Source organism: Artemia sp. Qi Xiang Cuo, chromosome 2 (genome assembly GCF_049724085.1).
Source record: "Artemia sp. Qi Xiang Cuo chromosome 2, ASM4972408v1, whole genome shotgun sequence".
In the NCBI taxonomy this organism is placed as follows: Eukaryota; Metazoa; Arthropoda; class Branchiopoda; order Anostraca; family Artemiidae; genus Artemia; species Artemia sp. Qi Xiang Cuo.
Window position 1 is genome coordinate 54,964,158 of NC_142795.1, and position 24,641 is coordinate 54,988,798.

The 24,641-nt window shown below is 34.8% G+C and overlaps 1 protein-coding gene across 1 annotated transcript in view; it reads right to left on the minus strand.

The window, feature by feature from the left end:
• Positions 1–24,641, minus strand: part of Cdc16 (cell division cycle protein 16) — a 194,982-nt gene that overhangs the window by 136,940 nt on the left and 33,401 nt on the right. Inside the window, exon 6 of the mRNA XM_089108172.1 lies at positions 22,933–23,012. Within this exon, the coding sequence (XP_088964298.1) occupies positions 22,933–23,012 (80 nt within the window). The remainder of the gene's footprint in view (positions 1–22,932; positions 23,013–24,641) is intronic.

Consider the following 24,641-nt stretch of genomic DNA (forward strand, 5'->3'; position numbering starts at 1 on the left):
ATTTTGTATATTTTTGTCGTCTCACTCGCCGTTTCAACTTTTCTAGCTTCTAGCTTTTACCACTCTTTTTCTTAGGAGTAGATAAACTGTCCTGTTTCACAGTTATATATTCTACAAAAGAAACTATTGCATTATTCAAACTGAAATAATTTTAAGAAAATTTCAGATTGAAAAAATTTTAGGTCAGATACGTGTTTTTTAATATTATTTTTTTTCTACTATAGCTCGTAAAAAGACAAAAAGTAACTGGCGAAGAAGTAATATGTTATAGCTTAATTGATTCTAGTGAGCCGTACACAGTTTCGAAGTCCCGTTTCTAAAATTATCTTGCCAGCGCCGTCTCTTGATGAAACTGAAGCGCAGACCAACATCTCAACATAAGTTCGTGTGAGCAAGAATGAGAATTTGATGATACAAAAAAGCTTATCGAGTGAGGTTAATTGGAATGGAATAAAGTATTTTTCACAATGTCTCAAGAATGGAAGAGCTGATTCATGCGCATCTATGCACAATTTCAGATGAAATGCTTTGAAATACAATCGGTTGCACACTTGCTTGCACTTAATAATACTTTCAGTATAGCACTATAAAGCTTTATCTTAAAGAGCAGGAGGTTAAGCAGGGATATCCTCCTTCATATAGAGATTAACTTATGTTAGTTTTAGGTTTTAACATTGCTCTTTGCTTTCATTTGGAAAACCTTGTTTCTCTTTTATTTAATTCATAATGAATCATCTAATTATCTCAAGTTCAGCGTTCGATTAGCTAGCACAAAACTGTGAAAAAAAGGATAATTAATAGTTTATTTTCATCGGAAAAGTTCAATCAATCTTAAAAGACTGTTTCCACCTTTCTTTATTTTTCCTTTAAGTTACGTCAAAGTTATTAACTAGCAGCAGCTGGAGCCCACTAACTTAACCACAGCAGTTCCCTTGTTAATTACTATCATTAACAGCATGGGTAAACAATTCCCATAGCTGAATACACAGCATTACAAAAGCTTGTATAGGACGTAAGGAGATTGGCAGGGGATTGGAATATCCTTTTAGATTGATACAATAATTTTAGATAAATCTACAGTTTAGTTTTAAGATATTTTGTTTTAGTTCAGAGAGAGAGGAGAGGTAGCATATCTAGGTGTCAATCCATTTTCCTAATCATGAATTAAGTGATTCCAGAAGGGACAATTCAAAATTTCTTCTTCTTTTCAAAATTTTATTTTGAGTTTATATTAGCCTACTTTTTACTTTATGATCTAATGTAAACATGGACTATATCGTGGGTTTTCAATCTGGCTGATATTAAATTAAAAAAAAAACAAGTTTTTTTCAATTGAAGCAAGGAGCAACATTAAAACTAAAAACGAATAGAAATTATTCCATATATTAAGGAGTTGTCCCCCTACTCAGTGTCTTTCTCTTCACACTAAAGTTTTTAAGCTCTTTTAATTTGTTGATTTTAATTGAATTTGAGGCTTTTTATTTTGATTAAACGGCCCTTAGGTTTCAGGAGTCGTTCTTAAGAAATTGGGAGAAACATTCAAATTTTAGTGTAAAGAGAAAGGTATTGAGGAGGAGGGCAACCCCTTCATATACGGAATAATTTCTGTTGGTTTTGAGTCTTAATGGGGCTCCTTACTTTCAGTTGAAAATGCTTTTTTTTACTTTATTTCTGATCGTTTTTCAAATAATGCCGGTAAATCATGATCCCCCTTCATGAAAAATTTCCTCCTGTCATGGGAAACTCCTCCATGGAAACTTCCTTTAACGTAAAAAAAACACTCCTCCCCCTCAAAATTCCCTTCAGACAGTTCTAGGGTCACTAAAAATGTTATAGGTAAACAATGGGTAAATTTTGTAACTTAAAGCCCTTTCCCCAGGGCCTGTGAGGGGTCATTTTATCCCCAAAGGGATAGTTATTGAACTTTTCAACTATGCTAAGCGAAATGGCCACCTCAAAGTTTTGTTCGGATGACTTTGAAGAAAAAAGGGCGTTGGAGGGGGGCTAACTGCCCTTCAATCCTTTTAGTCACTTAAAAAGGGCACTAGAACTTTTAATTTCCAATGAAATTAGTCCTATCCCGATATTCTACGACCATTAGTTCATTACGATCACCCCTGAGATAAAAAACAAAACAAATAAACACACATTCTTGATCTTTCTTCTGGCAAAATATACAAAATTCCACATTTTTGTACATAGGAAGTTTGAAACACCGACAGTAGGGTTCTCTGATACGATGAATCTGATTGTACGATTTTTATTAGGATTCCTTGACTTTTAGGTGGTGTTTCCCTTCTTTCTCGAAAATCAAGCAAATTTTCTCAGAGTCGTAGCTTTTGATGGGTTACGTTAAATTTGATGAACCGTATATTTGGAATCAAGGAGGCACACTTGTGCCTCTACAAAGAGGCGACCCACCACAATGTCAAGCGATTTCCGGTCCTAGCGGTCGCAGAGAGACAGCGGTGATCGCATTTTGTAGCCCAAGCTCCAACTAAGAAACGTGCACAATTTCACCCCCCCCCCTCCGACCACAGTCCCCCTTTAACGTTGTCCGATTGGGCTGAAATTTAGAGGTTAAGCTTTCCTAGGGCCCGGGAGCTTATCGTCGAAATTTCAGCTCAATCCGATCACTCTTTCCCAGTTTTACAAAAAAACAAATATAGCCACTTAAAGTTCATTTCTCTTTTTTTTTTATCAGCCACGCCTACAGGCCACAGTTGGCAACAGATCCGGGTGAATGAGGACTCATTCGAAGCGGAATTCGACCTGTTAGGGCCTTTTGATATTTTGAGACCGAAAAAATTATCCCCCGAATTTACATTTACGAAAAACCTCGTTTTCCTATAAGAGCCCATGTTAATTTTTCCCACCACAGCCCCCCTTTAACGTTGTTTGATCGGGCTGAAATCTAGAGGATAAAATTTCCTGGGGCCTGGGAGCTTATCCTTAAAATTTCAGCTCAATCCGATCACTCCTTCCCTGTTTTCCAAAAACCAAATATCAAGTTTTGTGGGTATTTGCTTGCGTCAAAAATACATCGCACAGAATAAAAATAATGTAATGTCTCTGTGGTACAGTGGTCGCTATTCCTGACTGTCAGGCGGAAGATCCGAGTTCGATTCTCCGTCAGAGAAATTTTTTATAGATTGAATTTAAACTTTAAAAAAGAAGCACAGTTTCTTTTTTAAATCCAATCTGTCAAATCCTTCGGCTCAACAGGCATCTCCAGAAGAATATCACAGTCGGCCTTCAGGTTACAGGTAATTCTCCACTGCTTTGATAACATGGGGCCTGGGGCGGCTGATAAAAATCTTACTGTTCATTTGATTTGAGTATTCAGGAATTAAAAGCCTTAACACAAGAATCTTCAAAAGCGGGGGATTTGGGAGGCGGCAGCCCCCCATCTTTAACTCCTCAAAAGATCAGCCAACAGTTAGTCAAGCAATATTAATCTATAAACTGCATAAAAACGTGCAGAAATTACTTGAAAAAAACTACGTTTTCTAAAGAGTTAAAGAGGCTGAGTCACAAGTTCGAACCTTAAAACGTACATGGATTAGGAGGTGCAGTTGAGGGGCTGCCGACCCCAACCCCCGCTTCCGTATATGAAAGGGGCTGTGCCCTCCTCAACGCCTCGCTCTTTACGCTAAAGTTTTTATTGTTTAAAAGAAAAGTTGTGAGAAAGTCGAACTTTAGCTTAAAGAGCGAGGTGTTGAGGAGGGCACAGCCCCTTTCATATACGGAAGCGGGGGTTTGGGGGGCGGCAGCCCCCCAACTGCACTTCCTAATCCCTGTACGTTTTAAGGGTCGACCTTGTAACTCAGCCTCTTTAACTCTTTAGAAAACGTAGTTTTTTTCAAATAATCAGCATAAGAATCTGATTCTTTTGATGTATCTATTGGTATCAAAATTCCATTTTTTTAGAGTTTCGGTTACTATTGAGCCGGGTCGCTCCTTGCTTACAGTTTGTTACCGCGAACTGTTTGATATAATTTTGACCCTGATTAGACAACATCTTGTTCAGCAATTTCAAAAGTTTGATTTTGTAATGGTACATCTTAGTCTTTATAAATATCACTAAACTGGAGCTCATTAGCATTTCATATTGGATATCGTAAAAATAAATATTTCCTCTTGATTAGTGTCATCCACAGCAGAAATATAATTGTACTTTCAACCCCTTGGTAGCCTAACTGACACTGCGCTGGTCGAGGATAAAACTACAGTAAAACGAAGCTAAAAGGGGATGCTCACTTTCACCAAAATGAGAATGAAATAGTCAAACAGTTCGTGGTAACGAGCTGTAAGTAAGGAGCGACCCGGCTCAATGGTAACCGAAACTGTAAAAAACGGAATTTTGATACCAATAGATACATCAAAAGAATCAGATTTTAATTCTGATTTCAAATATATAAGTTATATATATATCAGGCGCAAAAGTTACGCGCCTGAGAAAATTTGCCTAATTTTCGAAAAAAGGGGGAAAGACCCCCTAAAAGTTATAGAACCTCAATGAAAATCACACCATCAGATTCAGCGTATCAGAAAACCCTACTGTAGAGGATTCAAGCTTCTATCTGCAAAAATGTGGAATTTTCCATTTTTTGCCAGAAGAAAGATCACGGATGCGTGTTTATTTGTTTTTTGTTGTTTTTTTTCTTTTCTTTTCCCCAGGGGTGATCGTATCGACCCAGTGGTCCTAGAATATCGTGGGAGGGCTCATTGGAACGGAAATTAAAAGTTCTAGTGCCCTTTTTAAGTAACCAAAAAAAATGGAGGGCAACTAGGAGTAGTAAGGCCATAGGCACTTGAAACCCTACGCCTGAGGCATAGATATGTGTGTAGGTTTTCAAGTAATCGGGTTACCAGGGTCATTTGCCTGCCAAGAGGAACGAGTATAACTTGATTGGTGATTAGGATTTGAATATTTTTTAGGTTAAATCCGTGGTCATTCATCTGTAAGTCGATTAGTAGGTTTTTTTTTTTAAACTTGGCTAATAGGTTTTTAAACCTATTACTACGAGACCTACAAGCAGTCCATGTTTGGAACTAGGAGCGTGATTGTGTGTGATGCTATCAGACTGGTTCCGTTTCACGGATTCATTAATAGAAGGACTAATGTTTTTTGAAAAGGGTAATTACGTCTTTAGTTTACGAGATTTGCGATTTTTTTCCTGCGAAAAGATATTTGCGTAAAAGTATTGTGAAGGTTAAGAATGCCTCACGGGTAATTAAAGAATGAGATGCTTGCATCAACAATACAAAGAATAAGCTCAGATACTTAATAGATTTGACGCTTACAAAAGACATTGCTAGAAAGTATTCAGTAGCTTAATTGAAAAGTAACGATAGAATGACATTGTGACTTGACCTAGCTTTACCTCGCCGATGTGGTCTGTATAATACATAAGTAACGTTTGAAAAATATTGTCAATTTAAAAAGAAAGCGCTGAAATGTGTTTGGAGGGGGTTGGGGTGCCGGGAGGGGTGAGGTGCACACGGGTTCAGTAAAAGGGGATACAGTGGCCCGGGGGGTTTTAGTTAGACACGGGGCCAGTTAAAAGGGGGGGACAGTTGCACGGGGGGTACCCCTTTTTTCGAAAATCGGGCTCCCTGTTTTCAAAATCCCTTTTTCTTCTGAGACTTGGAGCATTTGGTGGCTAGATATTAAACTTAATGAAATGTATATAATTGCAATCTGCATAAAAACCCAATTCCTGTCAATTGTTATCAAAATTCCATTTTTAACTTTTGGTTACAACTATAAATAAGGCTATCGTGTCTTTCTGAACTTTCTGTGCGAGGCAGGGGTTACTATTTAGTTTAAATAATTCTAGGAGGAATTGAGTTTTATGGATGGTATGGAAAAATGGTACTTGTTAAATATTCGGGTAAACATACGACTAAGAAACGCTTCACTCTAAATAAGTCTATCTTGTTTTTCCGAACCTTCTAGGGCGGTGGTAACTATTTAGTTTAAATAATTCTAGGAGCACTTGAGTTTTATGGATGGTATGGAAAATTGGTACTTGTTAAATATTCGGGTAAACATACGACTAAGAAACGCTTCACTATAAATAAGGCTATCGTGTTTTTCCGAACTTTCTAGGGCTGTGGTAACTATTTAGTTTAAATAATTCTAGGAAGAATTGAGTTTTGTGGCTGGTGTGGAAAAATGGTACTTGTTAAATATTCGGGTAAACATACGACTAAGAAACGCTTCACTATAAATAAGGCTATCATGTTTTTTCCGAACTTTCTAGGGCGGTGGTAACTATTTAGTTTAAATAATCCTAGGAAGAAAATAGTATTGTTGCGGGTTTGGAAAAATTGTACTAGATAAATATACGGGTAAACATACGACTAAGAAACGCTTTACTATAAATAAGGCTTTCGTGTTATTCCTAGCATTTTAGGGCTGTGGTAACTATATATTTTAGATAATTCGAGGAGGAGTTGAGTTTTATGGCTGGTATGGAAAAATGGTACTTGTTAAATATTCGGGTAAACATACGACTAAGAAACGCTTCACTATAAATAAGGCTATCGTGTTTTTCCGAACTTTCTAGGGCGGTGGTAACTATTTAGTTTAAATAATTCTAGGAGGAATTGAGTTTGTTGGATGGTATGTTAAAATGGTACTTGTTAAATATTCGTGTAAACATACGACTAAGAAACGCTTCACTATAAATAAGGCTATCGTGTTTTTCCGAACTTTATAGGGCGGTGGTAACTATTTAGTTAAATAATTATAGGAGGAATTGAGTTTTTTGTATGGTCTGGAAAAATGGTACTTGTTAAATATTCGGGTAAACATACGACTAAGAAACGCTTCACTATAAATAAGGCTATCATGTTTTTCCGAACTTTCTAGGGCGGTGCTAACTATTTTGTTTAAATAATTCTAGGAGGAATTGAGTTTTATGGATGGTATGGTAAAATGGTACTTGTTAGATATTCGGGTAGACATAAGACTAAGAAACGCTTCACTATAAATAAGGATATAGTGTTTTCCCTAAATTTATAGGTCTGTGGTTAACTTTTTATTTTAAATAATTCTAGGAGGACTTGATTTTTATGGCTGGTGTGGAAAAATGGTACTTGTTAGATATTCGGGTAAACATACGACTAAGAAACGCTTCACTATAAATAAGGCTATCGTGTTTTTCCGAACTTTCTAGGGCGGTGGTAACTATTTAGTTTAAATAATTCTAGGAGGAATTGAGTTTTATGAATGTTATGGAAAATTGGTACTTGTTAAATATTCGGGTAAACATACGACTAAGAAACGCTTCACTATAAATAAGGCTATGGTGTCTTTCCGAACTTTCTAGGGCGGTGGTAACTATTTAGTTTAAATAATTCTAGGAGGACTTGAGTTTTTTGGTTGGTATCGAAAAATGGTAGTTGTTAAATATTCGGGTAAACATACGACTAAGAAACGCTTCACTATAAATAAGGCTATCGTGTTTTTCCGATTTTTCTAGGCAGGTGTAACTATTTAGTTTTAATAATTATATGAGGAATTGAGTTTTATGGATGGTATGGAAAAATGGTACTTGTTAAATATTCGGGTAAACATACGACTAAGTAATGCTTCACTATAAATAAGGCTATCGTGTTTTTCCGAACTTTCTAGGGCGGGGGTAACTATTTAGTTTAAATAATTCTAGGAGGAATTAAGTTTTATGGATGGTATAGAAAAATGGTATGTGTTGAATATTTGGGTAAACATACGACTAAGAAACGCTTCACTATAAATAAGGCTATTGTGTTTTTCTGAACTTTCTAGGGCGGTGGTAAGTATTTACTTTAAATAATTCTAGGAGGAATTGATTTTTGTGGCTGGTGTGGAAAAATAGTATTTGTTAAATATTCTGGTAAACATACGACTAAGAAACGATTCACTATACATTGTGCTATAGTATTTGCCATAACTGTCTAGGTCGGGTTTAAATATTTAGTTAACATAATTCTTGGTGGACTTGATCTTTATGGATGGTATAGAAAAATGGTACTTGTTCGATATTATGGGAAATATACGACTAAGAAATGCTTCACTATATTCTTTACTTGCTGGTCATTAAAAACGAAATTTTTGTGTTAAATAAGTAGTTTTTGTATCTTTTAAAAGAGCTTTACGGTGATTGAGAGACTCAGTTGCCGGATTCCGTATGATTTTTCTTCTTTTCAGTAAAGACATTCGATATCCTAAAAGTGTTTCATTCAAACTTTTTCAAAACTTCGAAATTTTTAAACTTTATTTATTTTTTTTCTTTTTGTACATAACTTAAAATGTCAAAATATGCTTACAGTTCTAACAATTGCGCTCTGTGATTGGTCAGAGACACGATGTGACTTTCCCACTGGTATTCTATGACCGGTTATTGAAACTACCTAATCTATTGCATGTATTAAATCAGTATTTTTACGCAGTGGAACGATAAACACATAAGTCATATCTATAAAAAAAAAGTGAAGATTGAGCATTTTAATAAAGTGTGTTTACATAACAATGTTATTTTAGAACTGAATTCTGACAAAGAGAAGTATTTAAACTTTGAAACAAGTACAGGTGGTATAACTATTGGAAATGTATGCATGAATTGTCATAACAGTAAGGAATTAAATTTCTTTGGAATACCGAAAAAATTCAACTCTTATGTTGGTGGTTATGCGAGATTGAGATCTCCAGAGATGATTGCACTCAAAGAGAATGCCAACATAAAAATAATCATTGATGATAGAGGACAACTCCTTGCTACTTTTGCAGGTAACACATTACCTACTGATACATCCAATCGTCACCTTTCGGGTATTAGCATTCAACGGAAGATCAATAAAAAAAAGGCCTACTCTTCTACTAATATCGTAAACCATATCTTGTCTACGTGCCGAAACTGTTACCTGTGTAAAAATAATGTGATAATAGACAATGAAATTGCCAGAAAAATAAAAAAGACATTGTCAGAAAATATCACGATGGAATATAAAGATGAATCGATGAAAAACAAAGCACCAGCAAACGTTACCGCCATTGATCAAGCAGTCATTGAACCAAATAATACCAAAGACGAAAAGCATATTGAGCCTGTTGATGAGACACCAGTAAAAATTGTGTATGACCCAAAATGGAATAATGATTATTCTACTGATTACGAGCTAAGAGAAGACAATAGCTATAATATCAAGAGAGAACATGGTGAACTATTTTATGGACCAGATTCAAAATGTCCAAAGCTAATCATTGATATTAATAATGGATAATAATATATTTTTGTATTAATATTCTACATAGCATTATTTCATTAAAAATATATTATGCATTACATTGTTATGTGTTCATTATTTTTAGAGTAGGCTAGCATATCAAACGTTTAGAATGTCTAATAAAACATCGGAGATGTAAGAAAAGGAATTTGTATACATCTATTGTCAGACACACGGGAACAAATTCTTTCTTGAATTCGCCTCCTGGATAAATAAAAAAAGACATTTCATTCAAGAAATTATGACGAAACTCTAAGTAAGCAACAAACTCTGTCTTGAAGTTACCTCATGGATACACAATGCAGAAATTTCATTTAAGAAATTATCAAAAATTGTAAGTAAGTAGCAAATTCTTTTCAAAATATGTTAATACGTTTAAGCAATAAATATCTTTAAGCTTAACCCGTCTTTACTCTTTAGAATAGTTTTATTCATTTCATTAAATTATGAAGAAATTGTAAGTAAGTAACAATAGCTTTCTTGAATTCGCTTCCTGGACACAATACAGATGTTTAATTCAAGAAATCATAATAAAATCGCAAGTAAGTAATAAAGTCTTTATTGTTTTCACCTATTGGATACACAATACTGAAATTTCATTCAAGAAATTATGAAGTAATTTTAAATTGGTAACACACTCATTTTACCTCATGGATACACAATGCAGAAATTTCATTTAAGGAATTATCAAAAATTTTAAGTAAGTAGCAAATTCTTTTTTGAATTCGCCCCCTGGGTAAATAAAAAATACAGTTCATTACAGAAATTATTAAAAAATTGTAAGTAAGTATCAAATTCTTTCTTGAATTCACCTGCTGGATAAACAAAAAAGACATTTCGTTCAAGAAATTATGACAAAATTCAAAGTAAGTATCAAACTTTTTATTGTTTTCATGACTTAGATACACGATGTAGAAATTTAATTCAAGAAACTATGAAAAAATTCTCAGTAAGTAACAATTTCTTTCTTGAAGTCAACTCTTGGAGACACAATACGGAAATTTCATTTAAGAAATTATGAAAAAAAAAATTTCTTTCTTGAAGTCAACTCTTGGATACACAATACGGAAATTTCATTCGAGAAATTATGAAAATATTTGTAAGTAAGTAACAAACTCTTTTTGTTTTCACCTCTTGGATATACAGTACAGATACTTCATTCAAAAAAATATGAAAAAACCACAAGTAAGTAACTTTTTTTTTTCTTTATCAAAAACAATTTTCACTTAGCTATACGATGTAGAAATTTAATTCAAGAAATTAGGAAAAAATTCTCGGTAAGTAACAATTTCTTTCTTGAAGTCAACTCATGGATACACAATATGGAAATTTCATTCAAGAATTTCATGACTTAGATACACGATGTAGAAATTTGATTAAAGAAACTATGGAAAAATTCTCAGTAAGTAACAATTTCTTTCTTGAACTCATCTCTTGGATCCATAATACGGAAATTTCATTCAAGAAATCATGAAAATATTTGTAAGTAAGTAACAAACTATTTATTGATTTCACCTCTTGGATATACAGTACAGATACTTCATTCAAGAAATTATGAAAAAATCGCAAGTAAGTAACTTTTTTTTTCTTTATCACAAACAATTTTCACTTAGCTAAATGATGTAGAAATTTAATTCAAAAAATTCTTGAAAAATTCTCAGTAAGTACCAATTTCTTTCTTGAAGTCAACTCTTGGATACGTAATGCGGAAATTTAATTCAAGAAATTATGAAAAAAATTGCAAGTAAGTACCAGATTCTTTCTTGAATCTATCTGTTGGACAAACAAAAGACATTTCGTTCAAGAAATTATGACAAATTTCTAAGTAAGTAACAAACTTCATTGTTTTCACTAGTTAGATATACGAGGTAGAAATTAAATTCAAAAAATTATGAAAAAATTATCAGTCTAAATAGAAAAGTCCTTCTTGAATTCACCTGTTGAATAAACAAAAAAAAAAAAAAAAGACATTTCGTTCAGGAAATTATGACAAAATTCTAAGTAAGTAACAAACTTTATTGTTTTCAAGAGTTAGATATACGATGTAGAAATAAAATTCATGACATTATGAAAAAATTCTCAGTAAGTAACCATTTCTTTCTTGAAGTCAACTTTTGGATACACAATACGGAAATTTCATTCAAGAAATTATGAAAATATTTGTAAGTAGGTAACAAACTCTTTTTATTAATTTCACCTCTTGGATATACAGTACAGATACTTCATTAAATAAATTATGAAAAAATCGCAAGTAAGTAGCTTTTTTTTTCTATTTATAACAAAAAAATTTAACTTAGCTACGCGATATAGAAATTTAATTCAAGAAATTATGAAAAAATTCTCAGTAAGTAACAATTTCTTTCTTGAAGTCAACTCTTGGATACACACAATAAGGAAATTTCATTCAAGAAATTATAAAAATATTTGTAAGTAAGTAACAAGCTCTTTATTGATTTCACCTCTTGAATATACAATACAGATACTTCATTCAAGAAACGTGATTAAACACGTTTTGAAACTACATGCTATTTGCATGCCTTTCCTTGGCACCTTTCCAAACGAGCGGGGATTCCCCACTGGTTCCTACACATTGCAAAAAAGTGAGCAGTACGAAAACTCCACGTTTTAAACCAGACTGGTTTTTTAGTGACCAAACAGGAGAGATATGAAAAGTCGACATAGCTTTATTTCATTTTTTTAAGGTTCATTTAGACGAGGTTACGTGCGCGCACGTAACCTCGTCTAAATGAACCTTAAACGTCTAAATTTCCTTGAACGTCTAAATTTCCAATAGTGCTACCACCTGTACTTGTTTCAAAGTTTAAATACTTCTCTTTGTCAGCATTCAATGCTACAATAACCTTGTTATGTAAACACACTTTATTAAAATGCTCCATCTTCACTTTTTTTTTAAAGATATGACTTATGTGTTTATCGTTCCACTGCGTAAAAAATACTGATTTAATACATGCAATACATTAGGTAGTGTCAATAACCAGTCATAAAATACCAGTGGGAAAGTCACATCGTGTCTCTGACCAACCAAAGAGCGCAATTGTTAGAACTGTAAGCATATTTTGACATTTTAAGTTATGTACAAAAAGAAAAAAAATAAATAAAGTTGAAAAAATTCGAAGTTTTAAAAAAGTTTGAATTAAACACTTTTAGGATATCGAATGTCTTTACTGAAAAGAAGAAAAATCACACGGAATCCGGCAACTGAGTCTCTCAATCACCATAAAGCTCTTTTAAAAGATAGAAAAACTACTTATTTAACACAAAAATTTAGTTTTTAATGACCACCAAGTAAAGAAAATAGTGAAGCGTTTCTTAGTCGTATTTTTACCCGAATATTTAACAAATACCATTTTTCAAAACCATCCATAAAACTCAATTCCTCCTAGAATTATTTAAACTAAATAGTTACCTCCGCCCTAGACAGTTCTGAAAAACACGATTGAATTTTTTATAGTTAAGCGTTTCTTAGTCGTATGTTTATCAGAAAATTCAACAATTACCATTTTTACACGCAAGCCATAAAAATCAATTACTCCTAGAATTATTTAATGTAAATACGGAACGCCGCCATAGAAACTTCAGAAAAACACAATAGCCGTCTTTATAGTAAATCATTTCTTAGTCGTATATTTACCCAAATATTCAACACGTCCCATTTTTCTATACCATCCATAAAACTCAATTCCTCCTAGAATTATTTAAACTGAATAGTTACCCCCGCCCTAGAAAGTTCGGAAAAACACGATAGCCTTATTTATAGTGAAGCATTTCTTAGTCGTATGTTTACCCGAATATTTAACAAGTACCATTTTTCCATACCATCCATAAAACTCAATTCCTCCTAGAATTATTTAAACTAAGTAGTTACAACAGCCGAGAAAAATATGAAAGTCTCGATAGCCGTATTTATAGTGAAGCGTTTCTTAGTCGTATGTTTACCCGAATATTTAACAAGTACCATTTTTCCAAACCCTCCATAAAACTCAATTCCTCCTAGAATTATTTAAACTACATAGTTACCACCGCCCTAGAAAGTTCGGAAATACACGATAGCCTTATTTATAGTGAAGCGTTTCTTAGTCGTATGTTTACCCGAATATTTAACAAGTACCATTTTTCCATACCATCCAAAAAACTCAATTCCTCCTAGAATTATTTAAACTAAATAGTTACCACCGCCCAAGAAAGTTCGGAAAAACACGATAGCCTTATTTATAGTGAAGCGTTTCTTAGTCGCATGTTTACCCGAATATTTAACACGTACCATTTTTCCACACCAGCCACAAAACTCAAGTCATCCTAGAAATATTTAATCTAAATAGTATACCCCAGACTAGAAATTTTGTAAAGACAGGAGAACCTTATTTACAGTGAAGAGTTTCTTATTCGTACGATTATCCGAATATATATAACTTGAAATTATTAATTAAAAGCCAAAACAATACATTAAACCAAGTCCTATTTAATATAAATAGTTACCATATCCATATAAAGTTCGGAAAATCATGATAGCCTTAGTTATAGTGAAACGTTTCGTATTCTTCAGTGTACAAGAAGAATTAACAAGTACAATTTTACAACAAAATACATAATAAAGACGTACTCCAAGATATATTTAAACTAAAGAGTTGACACCTAAAGTTTCTGTACGGAAAAACTCAAGCTCCTTATTGAACCCGAATCTTATCTAAGCCATACGCTTACACGAAACTCAAACCAGACAAATTAATAACTCCACAACCTCTAAAAAAATACCTCATCTACTTATTTAAACTAAAAAGTTGAACTAGACAACTACATTTAGAAAAAACAAGATATACATAATTATAGTTAAGCGTTTATTAGTAGTATTGTTACCCGAATATTTAACAATTACAATTTTTCCATACCATCCATAAAAATCAATTCCTCCTAGAATTATTTAAACTAAATACTTACCCCGCCCTAGAAAGTTCGGAAAAACATGATAGCCTTATTTATAGTGAAGCGTTTCTTAGTCTTATGTTTACCCGAATATTTAACAAGTACCATTTTTCCATACCATCCATAAAACTCAATTCCTCCTAAAATTATTTAAACTAAATAGTTACCCCCGCCCTAGAAAGTTCGGAAAAACACGATAGCCTTATTTATAGTGAAGCGTTTCTTAGTCGTATGTTTACCCGAATGTTTACCAAGTACCTTTTTTCAAATCCAGCCACAAAACTCACTTACACCTAGAATTATATAAACTAAATAGTTACCACAGCCCTAAAAAGTTCGGAAAAACACGATAGCCTTATTTATAGTGAAGCGTTTCTTAGTCGTATGTTTACCCGAATATTTAACAAGTACCATTTTTCCATACCATCCATAAAACTCAAGTCCTCCTAGAATTATTTATACTAAATAGTTACGACTGCCCTAGAAAGTTCGGAAAAACACGATAGCCTTATTTAGAGTGAAGCGTTTCTTAGTTGTATGTTTACCCGAATATTTAACAAGTACCATTTTTCAATACCATCCACAAAACTCAATTCCTCCTAGAATTATTTAAACTAAATAGTAACCCCTGCCTCGCACAGAAAGTTCAGAAAGACACGATAGCCTTATTTATAGTTGTAACCAAAAGTCAAAAATGGAATTTTGATAACAATTGACACGAATTGGGTTTTTATGCAGATTGCAACTATATAAATTTCATTACGTTTAATATCTAGACACCAAATGCTCCAAGCCTCAGAAGAAAAAGGGATTTTGAAAACAGGGGGCCCGATTTTCGAAAAAAAGGGATACCCCCCGTGCAACTGTATCCCCTTTAACTGAACCCTCGTGCAACTCACCCCTCCATGCAACCCATCCCCCTCAAAACACTTTTCAGACATTTCTTTTTAAATTGACAATATTTTTAAAACGTTACTTATGTATTATACAGACCACATCGGCGAGGTAAAGCTAGGTCAAGTCACAATGTCATTCTATCGTTACTTTCCAATTAAGCTATTGAATACTTTCTAGCACTGTCTTTTGTAAGCGTCAAATCTATTAAGTATCTGAGCTTATTCTTTGTATTGTTGATGCAAGCATCTCATTCTTTAATTACCCGTGAGGCATTCTTAACCTTCGCAATACCATTACGCAAATATCTTTTCGCAAAAAAAAATTTTGCAAATCTCGTAAACTAAAGAAGTAATTACCCTTTTCAAAAAACATTAGTCCTTCTATTAATGAATCCGTGAAACGAAACCAGTCTGATAGCATCACACACAATCACGCTCCTAGTTCCAAAAATGGAATGCATGTAGGGTTCGTAGTAATAGGTTTAAAAACCTATTAGCCAAGTTTAAAAAAAAAACCTACTAATCAACTTACAGATGAATGACCACGGATTTAACCTAAAAAATATTCAAATCCTAATCACCAATCAAGTTATACTCGTTCCTCTTGGCAGGCAAATGAGCCTGGTAACCCAATTACTTGAAAATCTACACACATATCTATGCCTAAGGCGTAGGGTTTCAAGTGCCTATGGCCTTACTACTACTAGGCCCCCTCCCACGCTAATTTTTTTCCCAAAGTCTCCCGATAAAAATTTTTAGATAGCCATTTTGTTTAGCATGGTCGAAAATATTATAACCATGTATTTTAGTATGACTTAATCCCCCGAAACCCCCAGGAGGAGGGCTGAAAGTTATGAACTTTACCCAATGTTAACATATAGTATTGGTTATTGGGAAGTATACAGAAGTTTTCAGGGGGAATTTTTTCTGGTAGTGGGGGGCGGAGTGGGTCGGGGGTTATATGGGAGGATCTTTTCATGAAGGAAGTTTTCATGGGGGAAGGGATATTGCTATGAAGGGGGCGCCGGATTTCCCATCATTATTTAAAAAAAAAAAAAATCAGAAATTAAATATAAAAAAACAAGTTTTTCAACTGAAAGTAAGGAGCAACATCAAAACTTAAAACGAACAAAAAAATATTAGCTATATGATTGGGTTCACCTTCTAGTCAATGCCTCGCTCTTTAAGCCAAAGATTTTTTAGTACTTTCATAAGAGCTATTTATTCTAATTATTGTTTTAAAAAATAAAGTTGTGAGACAGAGTCAAACTTTAGCGTAACGAGCGAGGCGGGGAGCCGCGACCACCCCCTTTCATATACGGAACATTTTATTTTCATTTTAAGTTTCAACCTCGCTCCTTACTTTCAGTTTAAAAAACTTTCTTTTTTTATTTAATATTTGATGAATGCAATCTAATGCAATGAGTGCAATGGCCTTTAATCAATTTAACAGAATTGAAATGTTCTTCCTAATCATTCTTTTTGATTAGTAAAAAAATAAAAATGTTTACAATGACACTTACCGTAAAAATACTAAAAGTATACGAAACTACACACAAAAAAAATCTCCGGGTGGTCCCTCACATGTGTGATTTTTTTTTCTTACAGGATTTAAGGTTGTGAAAAAGTTCGTTCCCCAGAAAAGTGGCACATTGGCTACCAAACGTTACAAAATTTTCAACTTTCAAGGGCAAAAAACTGATACTAGGAAAATTATCTTAATTGGGATTACTATACTATATCATACTTTACAATGTGCGATTCGCAAAATCTTCCTCCTTAAATTCCTCAGAAAATTTCCAAATGTCCCACATGGCAATGTTTGATAATTTTCCTCTCTTTTACAAGTATATGGAGCTTTTAATGATAACGGGACAATCACTCCTTTCAAGTCAACTGAGGTAAGTCTACCCTGTTCGGAATCCTGGCCTCACCGTAGAATCGTTGGAAATGATAAAGTACGAGGCAATTCAAAAAATATCCTTAAGAGTCATCATTAATGAAGAAAAATCCCCTTATATCTCCATTCTTCCCAGAGTCACCACCCTTAAGGAAAAGAGGACTAAGAATTGTTACGTTTTGCTAGAAACTCCATAACACAGAACAAATCCACTCTTCCTTAGCCATTTTCTTTCGCTTCTCATCTCTTCTCACCTAAACAAAAATCCCTAATGCTACCCCAATAAAATCATCGATAGTATAAAAAAAAAGTTGTGTTCCCTACATCACAGTATTTTAAAGAAGACACAGACATCTTTTCTCCCCTCGTTATACTTTTTGTACTACTTGTTAAAATTAATGAATTAAAGTATAAACTTAATTTTCTTTAGTTTTAACACATCATATATTTTTGCAATTTCATTCAGATATTATTCCCAGATATTTTATTCTTATTTGACTTTCCGTATTGGTTAGGTTACCATAATTTTACGGTTTCTTAGAGTTGACACATACACCAAATTCAGTCTTCTTAGATTTACGGACAACCTTTTCGAATTTTTTTTTTCTTGTCTTGCTAAAAGAAACGATAATTTGGCAGTTGTCAATTATTTTGTCGAAAACAGAGGTGGCATTCAAACCAGAGAGGGAGGGGGGGGGGGGGGTGAGATACTCCATTCAAAGACTTCTAGGTCACTTCATACAACTTGTCACCACTTAAAAAGCCTATAGACATCAATCCTTTATACTGAACTATGGAAATAAAAAAAAAATACTATGAACAAATGAGCAACTACCTTAGACTTCAGTTACTCCAGTTAAACTTCAGTTCCAATGCAGAACTTCAAAATAATAGACTCTTACTTGAAATTTCGAAGGGTGTTAGAGAGAGCTTCCGATATTTCTCGGATGAGCCAATGCGTATATGTCCCTTCACTCAGGAATGACCCTTGTCTGAAGGGCTCTTTTATCACAGTTGTACGTGCTACGGATTGTGTTCCTTGGTCTTCCTCAGTGACTGGTGCCTTTCGGCAGTCAGTAGAGGAACATTTTCGTAAGTCTATAATCTGGCATGGAGAGGATATGGCCAAGTAGCTCCATCTTCTTTGTCTCACTAATGAGGCATTACTTGGTTAGCCTGCGCGGAGTATGGATTTCGCAACCCTGGGCATTCTACGGAGCATTCTACGAATGCCACAAATAGGCGTTCTACAGAGTAACTAAGAACAGACAAAATGTTGCTCTGAAACAGCCCAAGTGTCAGCTTAGGCGAGAATATTGTGGATTTCAAGACTGGTACAACTTGCTTAAATGCTGCTTTGGCTACAGCTATTCTGCTCCTTGGTTCTTTTTCAGAGTCGCCATTTGAAGTTACTGTCCATCCTAAGCACTTGAGGTCTGTCACCTATTGAATGCCTTCACCTACTATATAGATTCTTCAACTGCTAATTAACGTGGATTTTGTCTTTCGGGAGTTGAAGTGAAGTCCAAACTGCTCAGCTTTCTTCGCCAAGTCATCCAGTAATTCCTGAATCTTTTGTTTGTCGGCTTTTATGAGCCCGAAGAAACTTGCCTAATGATTCGTAATTCATAAATGAATACCTAAAATCAAAACAAAAAACTAAACATTTCCTTCCCGAAGCAAAACTTGTTGGGGAGCTCATTCTACAGAGCCACTAAACAAACACCAGCTTTGATAATAATATAATATGATTCCTCCACTTCTGTAAGGAGCCTCCTTGCATTGTATTTTACTGGGCATTTTAGAAAACTCTACTAGCTTACTGTTTCTATAGTAAGGCAATACAGGGTTCATGTGTCTCCGCGGGTTGCTGCTTCTTCGGCTTGTCTAGGCTTTTCGTTCGTATACTGCCATCGGCTGGATCTAGCACTTTTCTTTATATTTTTGCCAGCTTCTTTTCATCCCAACCTCTTGGTCCGGGTTGATTGACGGCTTTTCCCAAGAAGTGTTCTTGCAATTTGCTATGAGATCCCAAGTCTTTGTTGATATCCACTATTGCTTGGCTGGTTTTCTGAACTCCAGGGTTTCTTTGGGAGTATCTGTACAATTTTTGGCGAATCGTCTATTAAGCTTTTTGGAAATCTTTTGGTAGGTCACCGAGAATTTCAAATGTACTCCGCAGTTTTGTACCAAACAAAGATTGGGGGCCCTTGCCACTTAACTTGTCTACATCAAAACTTCTCAGTATATACGTCTTCTGTTTCCAATATTTTGACTTTAATTTCATTGTGGCGACTACTAGTTCGTGATCTGGCCCAACGCCAGTATTTTTGAAACTTCGGGCGTCTTTTAGACTTGTTCTCCGTCACCCACGGATCAAAAAATGACCGATTCGATTTTTGGTTCCATCAGGATGTCCTGAAAGATTTCTATGCTGAAAGAGTGTGGCGCCGATCAGAACATCGTTCCCTGACAAGCCGAGCAACATTTTCGTTTGTACTGCCAAGTCTGCCATTGCAAAGTGTTCCATTATTACCTATCATCAGTGTCAGATCTTTCAGGGACAACCTTTGCAATTAGATCTCCTGTGAAACGGTTGACGTCGTGGAGGGGGATCGAGTCGACTACTGTTTGATGGTTGTAGTAGAATTCATCTTTCATGGCATCATCCGCATCGTTTAAGGGTGCATAGCACACGCTCAATGACAATTTGGTGTGGTTAGATGCAAGTCTTATCGTCATCTCAGCTCTAAATGAACCGTCGCTAGATAATCTTGTTCGGTTTAAACGGCATCAGTAAGGTTTCAAGTGATCCTGAACACTTTCATGCAAAATTTGGAGAAGGAGAGTATACATCTGAAATTAAAATCATTCTCATATCCTATTTACCAATGTACTGTGATGGGGGAGGGAACATCTGATCCCTCTGTGCCTCCTGTCGGAAGACTCAGTTTTTGCATCGAATTATATAAATTGGAAATCATTGTCCACTTTAAATATGAATATGGTGGATAATGGCTACCTTTCTGCTAGAAAGAAAGAGAAAGGAGAAGGCGAGTTGCTGTAACTTTAAACCTAGTTTAAATTAAATAACTGGGCTTATTTTCGTTTGTATCCCTGGCAGAAGCTGAGTAGTATCAGAATTAGCAATTTTTTATAGAGAAGTTGGAAATGGGACAGTTTCTTCAAAAAGAAGTAAAATTTACTAAAGAGAGGCTTTTCCAACTGCAGCTACTTATTTGATGAAACATAAACAGCATTTTCGATTAAATTGAATCTAGATAATTGAATTGGTTTCAGTCGAATATTCAGTGCAAAAGAAGTAATAAATTTGAATTTCAAAAAAGCAAGAGCAAAAGCAAGTTTTATTTTTTCTTTTTTTGTAAAAAAGAGAAAAGCAAAATTTTGGACATAAAAGAATTTCCAACGGGCACCAAACCCTGACAAGTCCGGAGTTTGGCTACCCAAATTCTCCTCGTTTTATTGTGGCTGCTAAATATAATTAAATGGCTCCTCATTTTTCAAAAACATCAACAGTCTAAATAAAGTAAGTAACAGTCGTCACATCACAAATGTTTCACATACAATCGACTTAACGACAAGAACATACCAGGGTGTGCTTGTTAGTGTTCACCTAGTAAATACCAGCCCATGTTCCATTAAACATAAGTTATAATACTGAAAACTGAAAGAATTTTCATTATTCTCCGAGTTACCCACGAAAATTAATTTACATAAGAAAGTTTGATAGATTTGACAAATAGGTTTTAATCCTCCTAAATGGGAAATCTGATTTCGAAAAATTCCTACTATTCAATTCAACGAATTGGACAATGATAAATTTCACTTTCAATGTCTCCTCTTAAAATATAAAGAATTCCGTATTTTTCTTGTCATGCAATCACTCTTGGTTTATGCTTTCTTTTCCAAGGGGTGATCCTATCAAACCGAGTCATAAAAATTGGGGAACAGCTCATTCACACGGGAATTTTTAATTCTAGTACCTTCTCAAGTAATAACGAGATCACGCCACGAGAAAATGCCTTTTTTCGCCATTTCGTGCTGGGAAATGACATTTTAGCCAAAAATATACTAAACTGGGTCCAAAAAGATTTTTTTTAAACTGTTTAATTTGGAATAGTCCAAAATCCTCACAAGTAATATCACAAGTTCAGTAATTTATGTTTCGTCCCTGAGAATGGAACAAAAATTAATAAAAAATGAACAGTTTTCACAGGCTATCATTTCACATTTTGGATACTGGTGCAATAAAACAAATTCGTTTGAAGAGCTTTCTATCACAATTTAAAAATATTAGACCTGATACTGTGGTAAGATATGACAATATCAGGCCCCATCTTCACCTTGAAGGTCAGACTGGTAACTTATGAGAGTGGAAACTGGACTTATGAGAGTGGAAACTGGCAGTAGTACTTAAGAAAAAATCACCAAAGCTTGACGGTTCTTGGAGTTTTTTTTATTTTTTATTTTTTTTATTTATTTCTTTTTTTTTATTGATTACAAGTATTTTTTTCCGCTTGAGATTTATATCTTTAAATAACTAGAGCAAGGAGATCCAATACGCAAAAAAACAAAAACAAAAACAAAATACGGTTCACCAGAAAATTGAACTGGAATGTTTTCATGTTCAGTTTTATTGTCATTGTTAGTGGTAGATTCACATGTTAGATATGTCTAAAAGGAATTCTGTTTGGCTATCTTTAAACAGAAATTACTTTCTTTGGTTCACCGGATAATCGGGTCCGAGCAAGGACCAAAGATATTTTTCCCGTGCAGTTTGAAGCTTACAAATGTAGGTCCCCGGGCCAAGTGGACCCTAGTAAAGAAAGTTCAGTTTGGAATTATGGTTTAAAAGCTACGGGGAAAGCAAGTTTATGTTGAAACTTAAGGTGGTAAGTTTAAAGCCTTTTAAAAAGACAAATATTTCTTCTTCAATCCCCAATTTCAGCCAAACATTTTTTTTCATTTTTGGTCCATTACGGTCTCATTAAATTTTGTCCTTTTAAAATCATTATTTGGATTTATATCACACAAAGGTAAAAGCCTTCAGCTTTTTAATGTACTCAAAAATTATGAGTTTCTATGACTGGAGAAAAGAACACATTGAGGCCACGTCAAGGCAAGAGTATTTTGATTTCACACTCGATTCCGCCCAACCTATGATGACGTCATATATACATTTTTAAGGCTAGGGCAGCCAAAACCCTAGGATTGGTTTTACTCTTGGTAGCATGAAGTCATGACTTCATATATATATTAGACAAAAAAAAATCAAGATGGTTCTAAGCCTCCCGATGAGCGTTTTAGCCAAAAAAAAACCAATTGGTCGAATTATAATTTTCATTCCGACGCATTATGACCGTCTTTTAAGGACGCAAGTAACATAAAATGTAGTTTCTGGGAAAAATTGAATTTTCCTTTAAACCAATCGCTTTCAAATCTTAAAAAGGACACTAGAACTTTTGATTTTCAATCGAATGGGTCCTCTTTCATGTTTCTACGACTACTTCTTCGGTAAGAAGCGTCTGGGAGGAGAAAGTGAACATATAGACGCCTCGTCCTTCTTTGCTAAGTGCGCCTTAATAGGCCCACTTTGAAACTATGAAAGACGTTATGCATGCGTAACTATTGTATACTTATTTTAGCCATTATTACGCCCGTTAGAAACCTGGACGATTGAAGAACCAGCTTCTCACAGCGTGCGTAATTCAATTCAGTATATTCTTTTTAACAGAACTTCAACTATGTCAGTGAGTCAAGTAGAGACAAAATCTGTTATATAGGTGATTTTCAGCTTTAAATAGCTATACAGGGAAACCATCTACAAGCAAAAGTCAGGTTAATAAGTTACAACTTTCAATGTACTTTCCAAATTTTTTAAACGAAAAAAACACTTACCATTTTTCTTTTTCAGCTCAGCTAGTGAAACAATGGATATAAGCAAACTTCGCGGATGCAGTTGATCACGTTTTAAGACCCTAGAAAAAAAATTAATAAAGCAACTTCATCCAGTGGCGCGAATTCACGAAAACTTGGGGGGAGGGTAACAGGCATTTTCCATCATGTATGGGATGCAAACTTGTTGTTTTTCTTTTTTTAGCAAAAATACGAAAAAATGGCATTTTTCAATGAAAACACCCAAAGAAAGGTATTTTCCAAAATCGCGACAAATGGTCGAAAAGGGGAAAAGGGTGACAAAAACCAAGCAAAATCCACTCTTTTTCTAGTATATTTATACATGAAATCAAGCGTCTATCTGTCTTTCCTTTCACAGAATTTGCAGCTAAATTATTCAAGGTAAAAAACTGAAAACTCCCAATACTATAATTGTAAGGACCACATGAATGGACAAAAATTAACAAAGAAAATCAAAATGAATTCATGATAATGAGCATGCAAGGGTCCCCATTCCAAAACCTCTTATAGTGAGGGGTAAAACCAAGAGCTGTTGGCAGCAACGCATAAGCCGAGCATAGGAAGAAGACGTAAAGCTAAATTTATAAGGGTCAGAGGCCCAAGCCAGCAAAGAAGTATCATAGACAGGTTCCTAAACTCAAAAATATTTTTTCAAGAAATATTACAGACCTAGTCGTGACAGTCCGGATGCTAGCAGACTTCAAAGCTTCATCATTCGGAGAATTCTTGACTTTTGAAACTGTGGAAGACTTCTAGCGCATCGACAGAAAAAAGGCAGTGATCAAAAGTTTCTCTGGGTAGGTCTTTTTATCAGTAGCTCTGTATCCATGAAATTTTTAGGAGATTCGGGCATTATTTTGTCAAAAATAAAGAGGTTTGTAAGAGGCATACACCCCAGGAAATCCCTACGCTCAATCCCTTTGCCCAATAAGTCTGAAGCAAATTGAAGAACACTCCTTCAGAGACTGAAGACATTTCTTCAAAGACTGAAGAGGGGCCCAATGGCCCTATTCTTGGGGAGCCCATACCCTCAGCCTAAATTTGCTTTGCGCATTGGGGTCCACTTGGCCAATATTCCACCCCAAAACGCTGAATTTTGAGAATTAATTAAACGGGAAGCTTAACATAAAGAATGTCATTGAATTTTTGTCCTTTTTTTATAATTATTATAGCGATTTATATCACACAAAGGAAAAATCCTTTGGCATTTTAGAGTCTCGTAAAGAACGATGACATTGTCGGTTACGCTCAAGTTTCTGTGACTATCCCTTTTATACAAAGCACCTGAAAAAATAATAAGAACAAACATAAGTACAATTTGCTTCTGTACTCGATGACATCCGCTATTTTTACAAGAGTCGGATATCCAAGGAGCATTCCTTAAAAGGCTGAAAAGGGGACTTCCATAAGTTATCATTTTCATATTCCATTGGCCCTTGGTACTTGCCCCGAAAGTTTCAGGTCGATCAGCGAAAAAAAAACTTGCATTTCTACTAAAACAATCTTGGCGGTGGGAGGTGAAAGGGCCACATATCCACTTTGTTCTTTCCATCATATAAGTTAAATTCTTGTATTGTTCTGGTACAACCTGCCTATCTTTCGGCTAAATTTTCGCTAGTGGTGGGGCGGGGGGGGGGGAGTCCTCCAATAATACAGACTGAAATCATAGTAGGTTGGAAGCCTACAGTGAC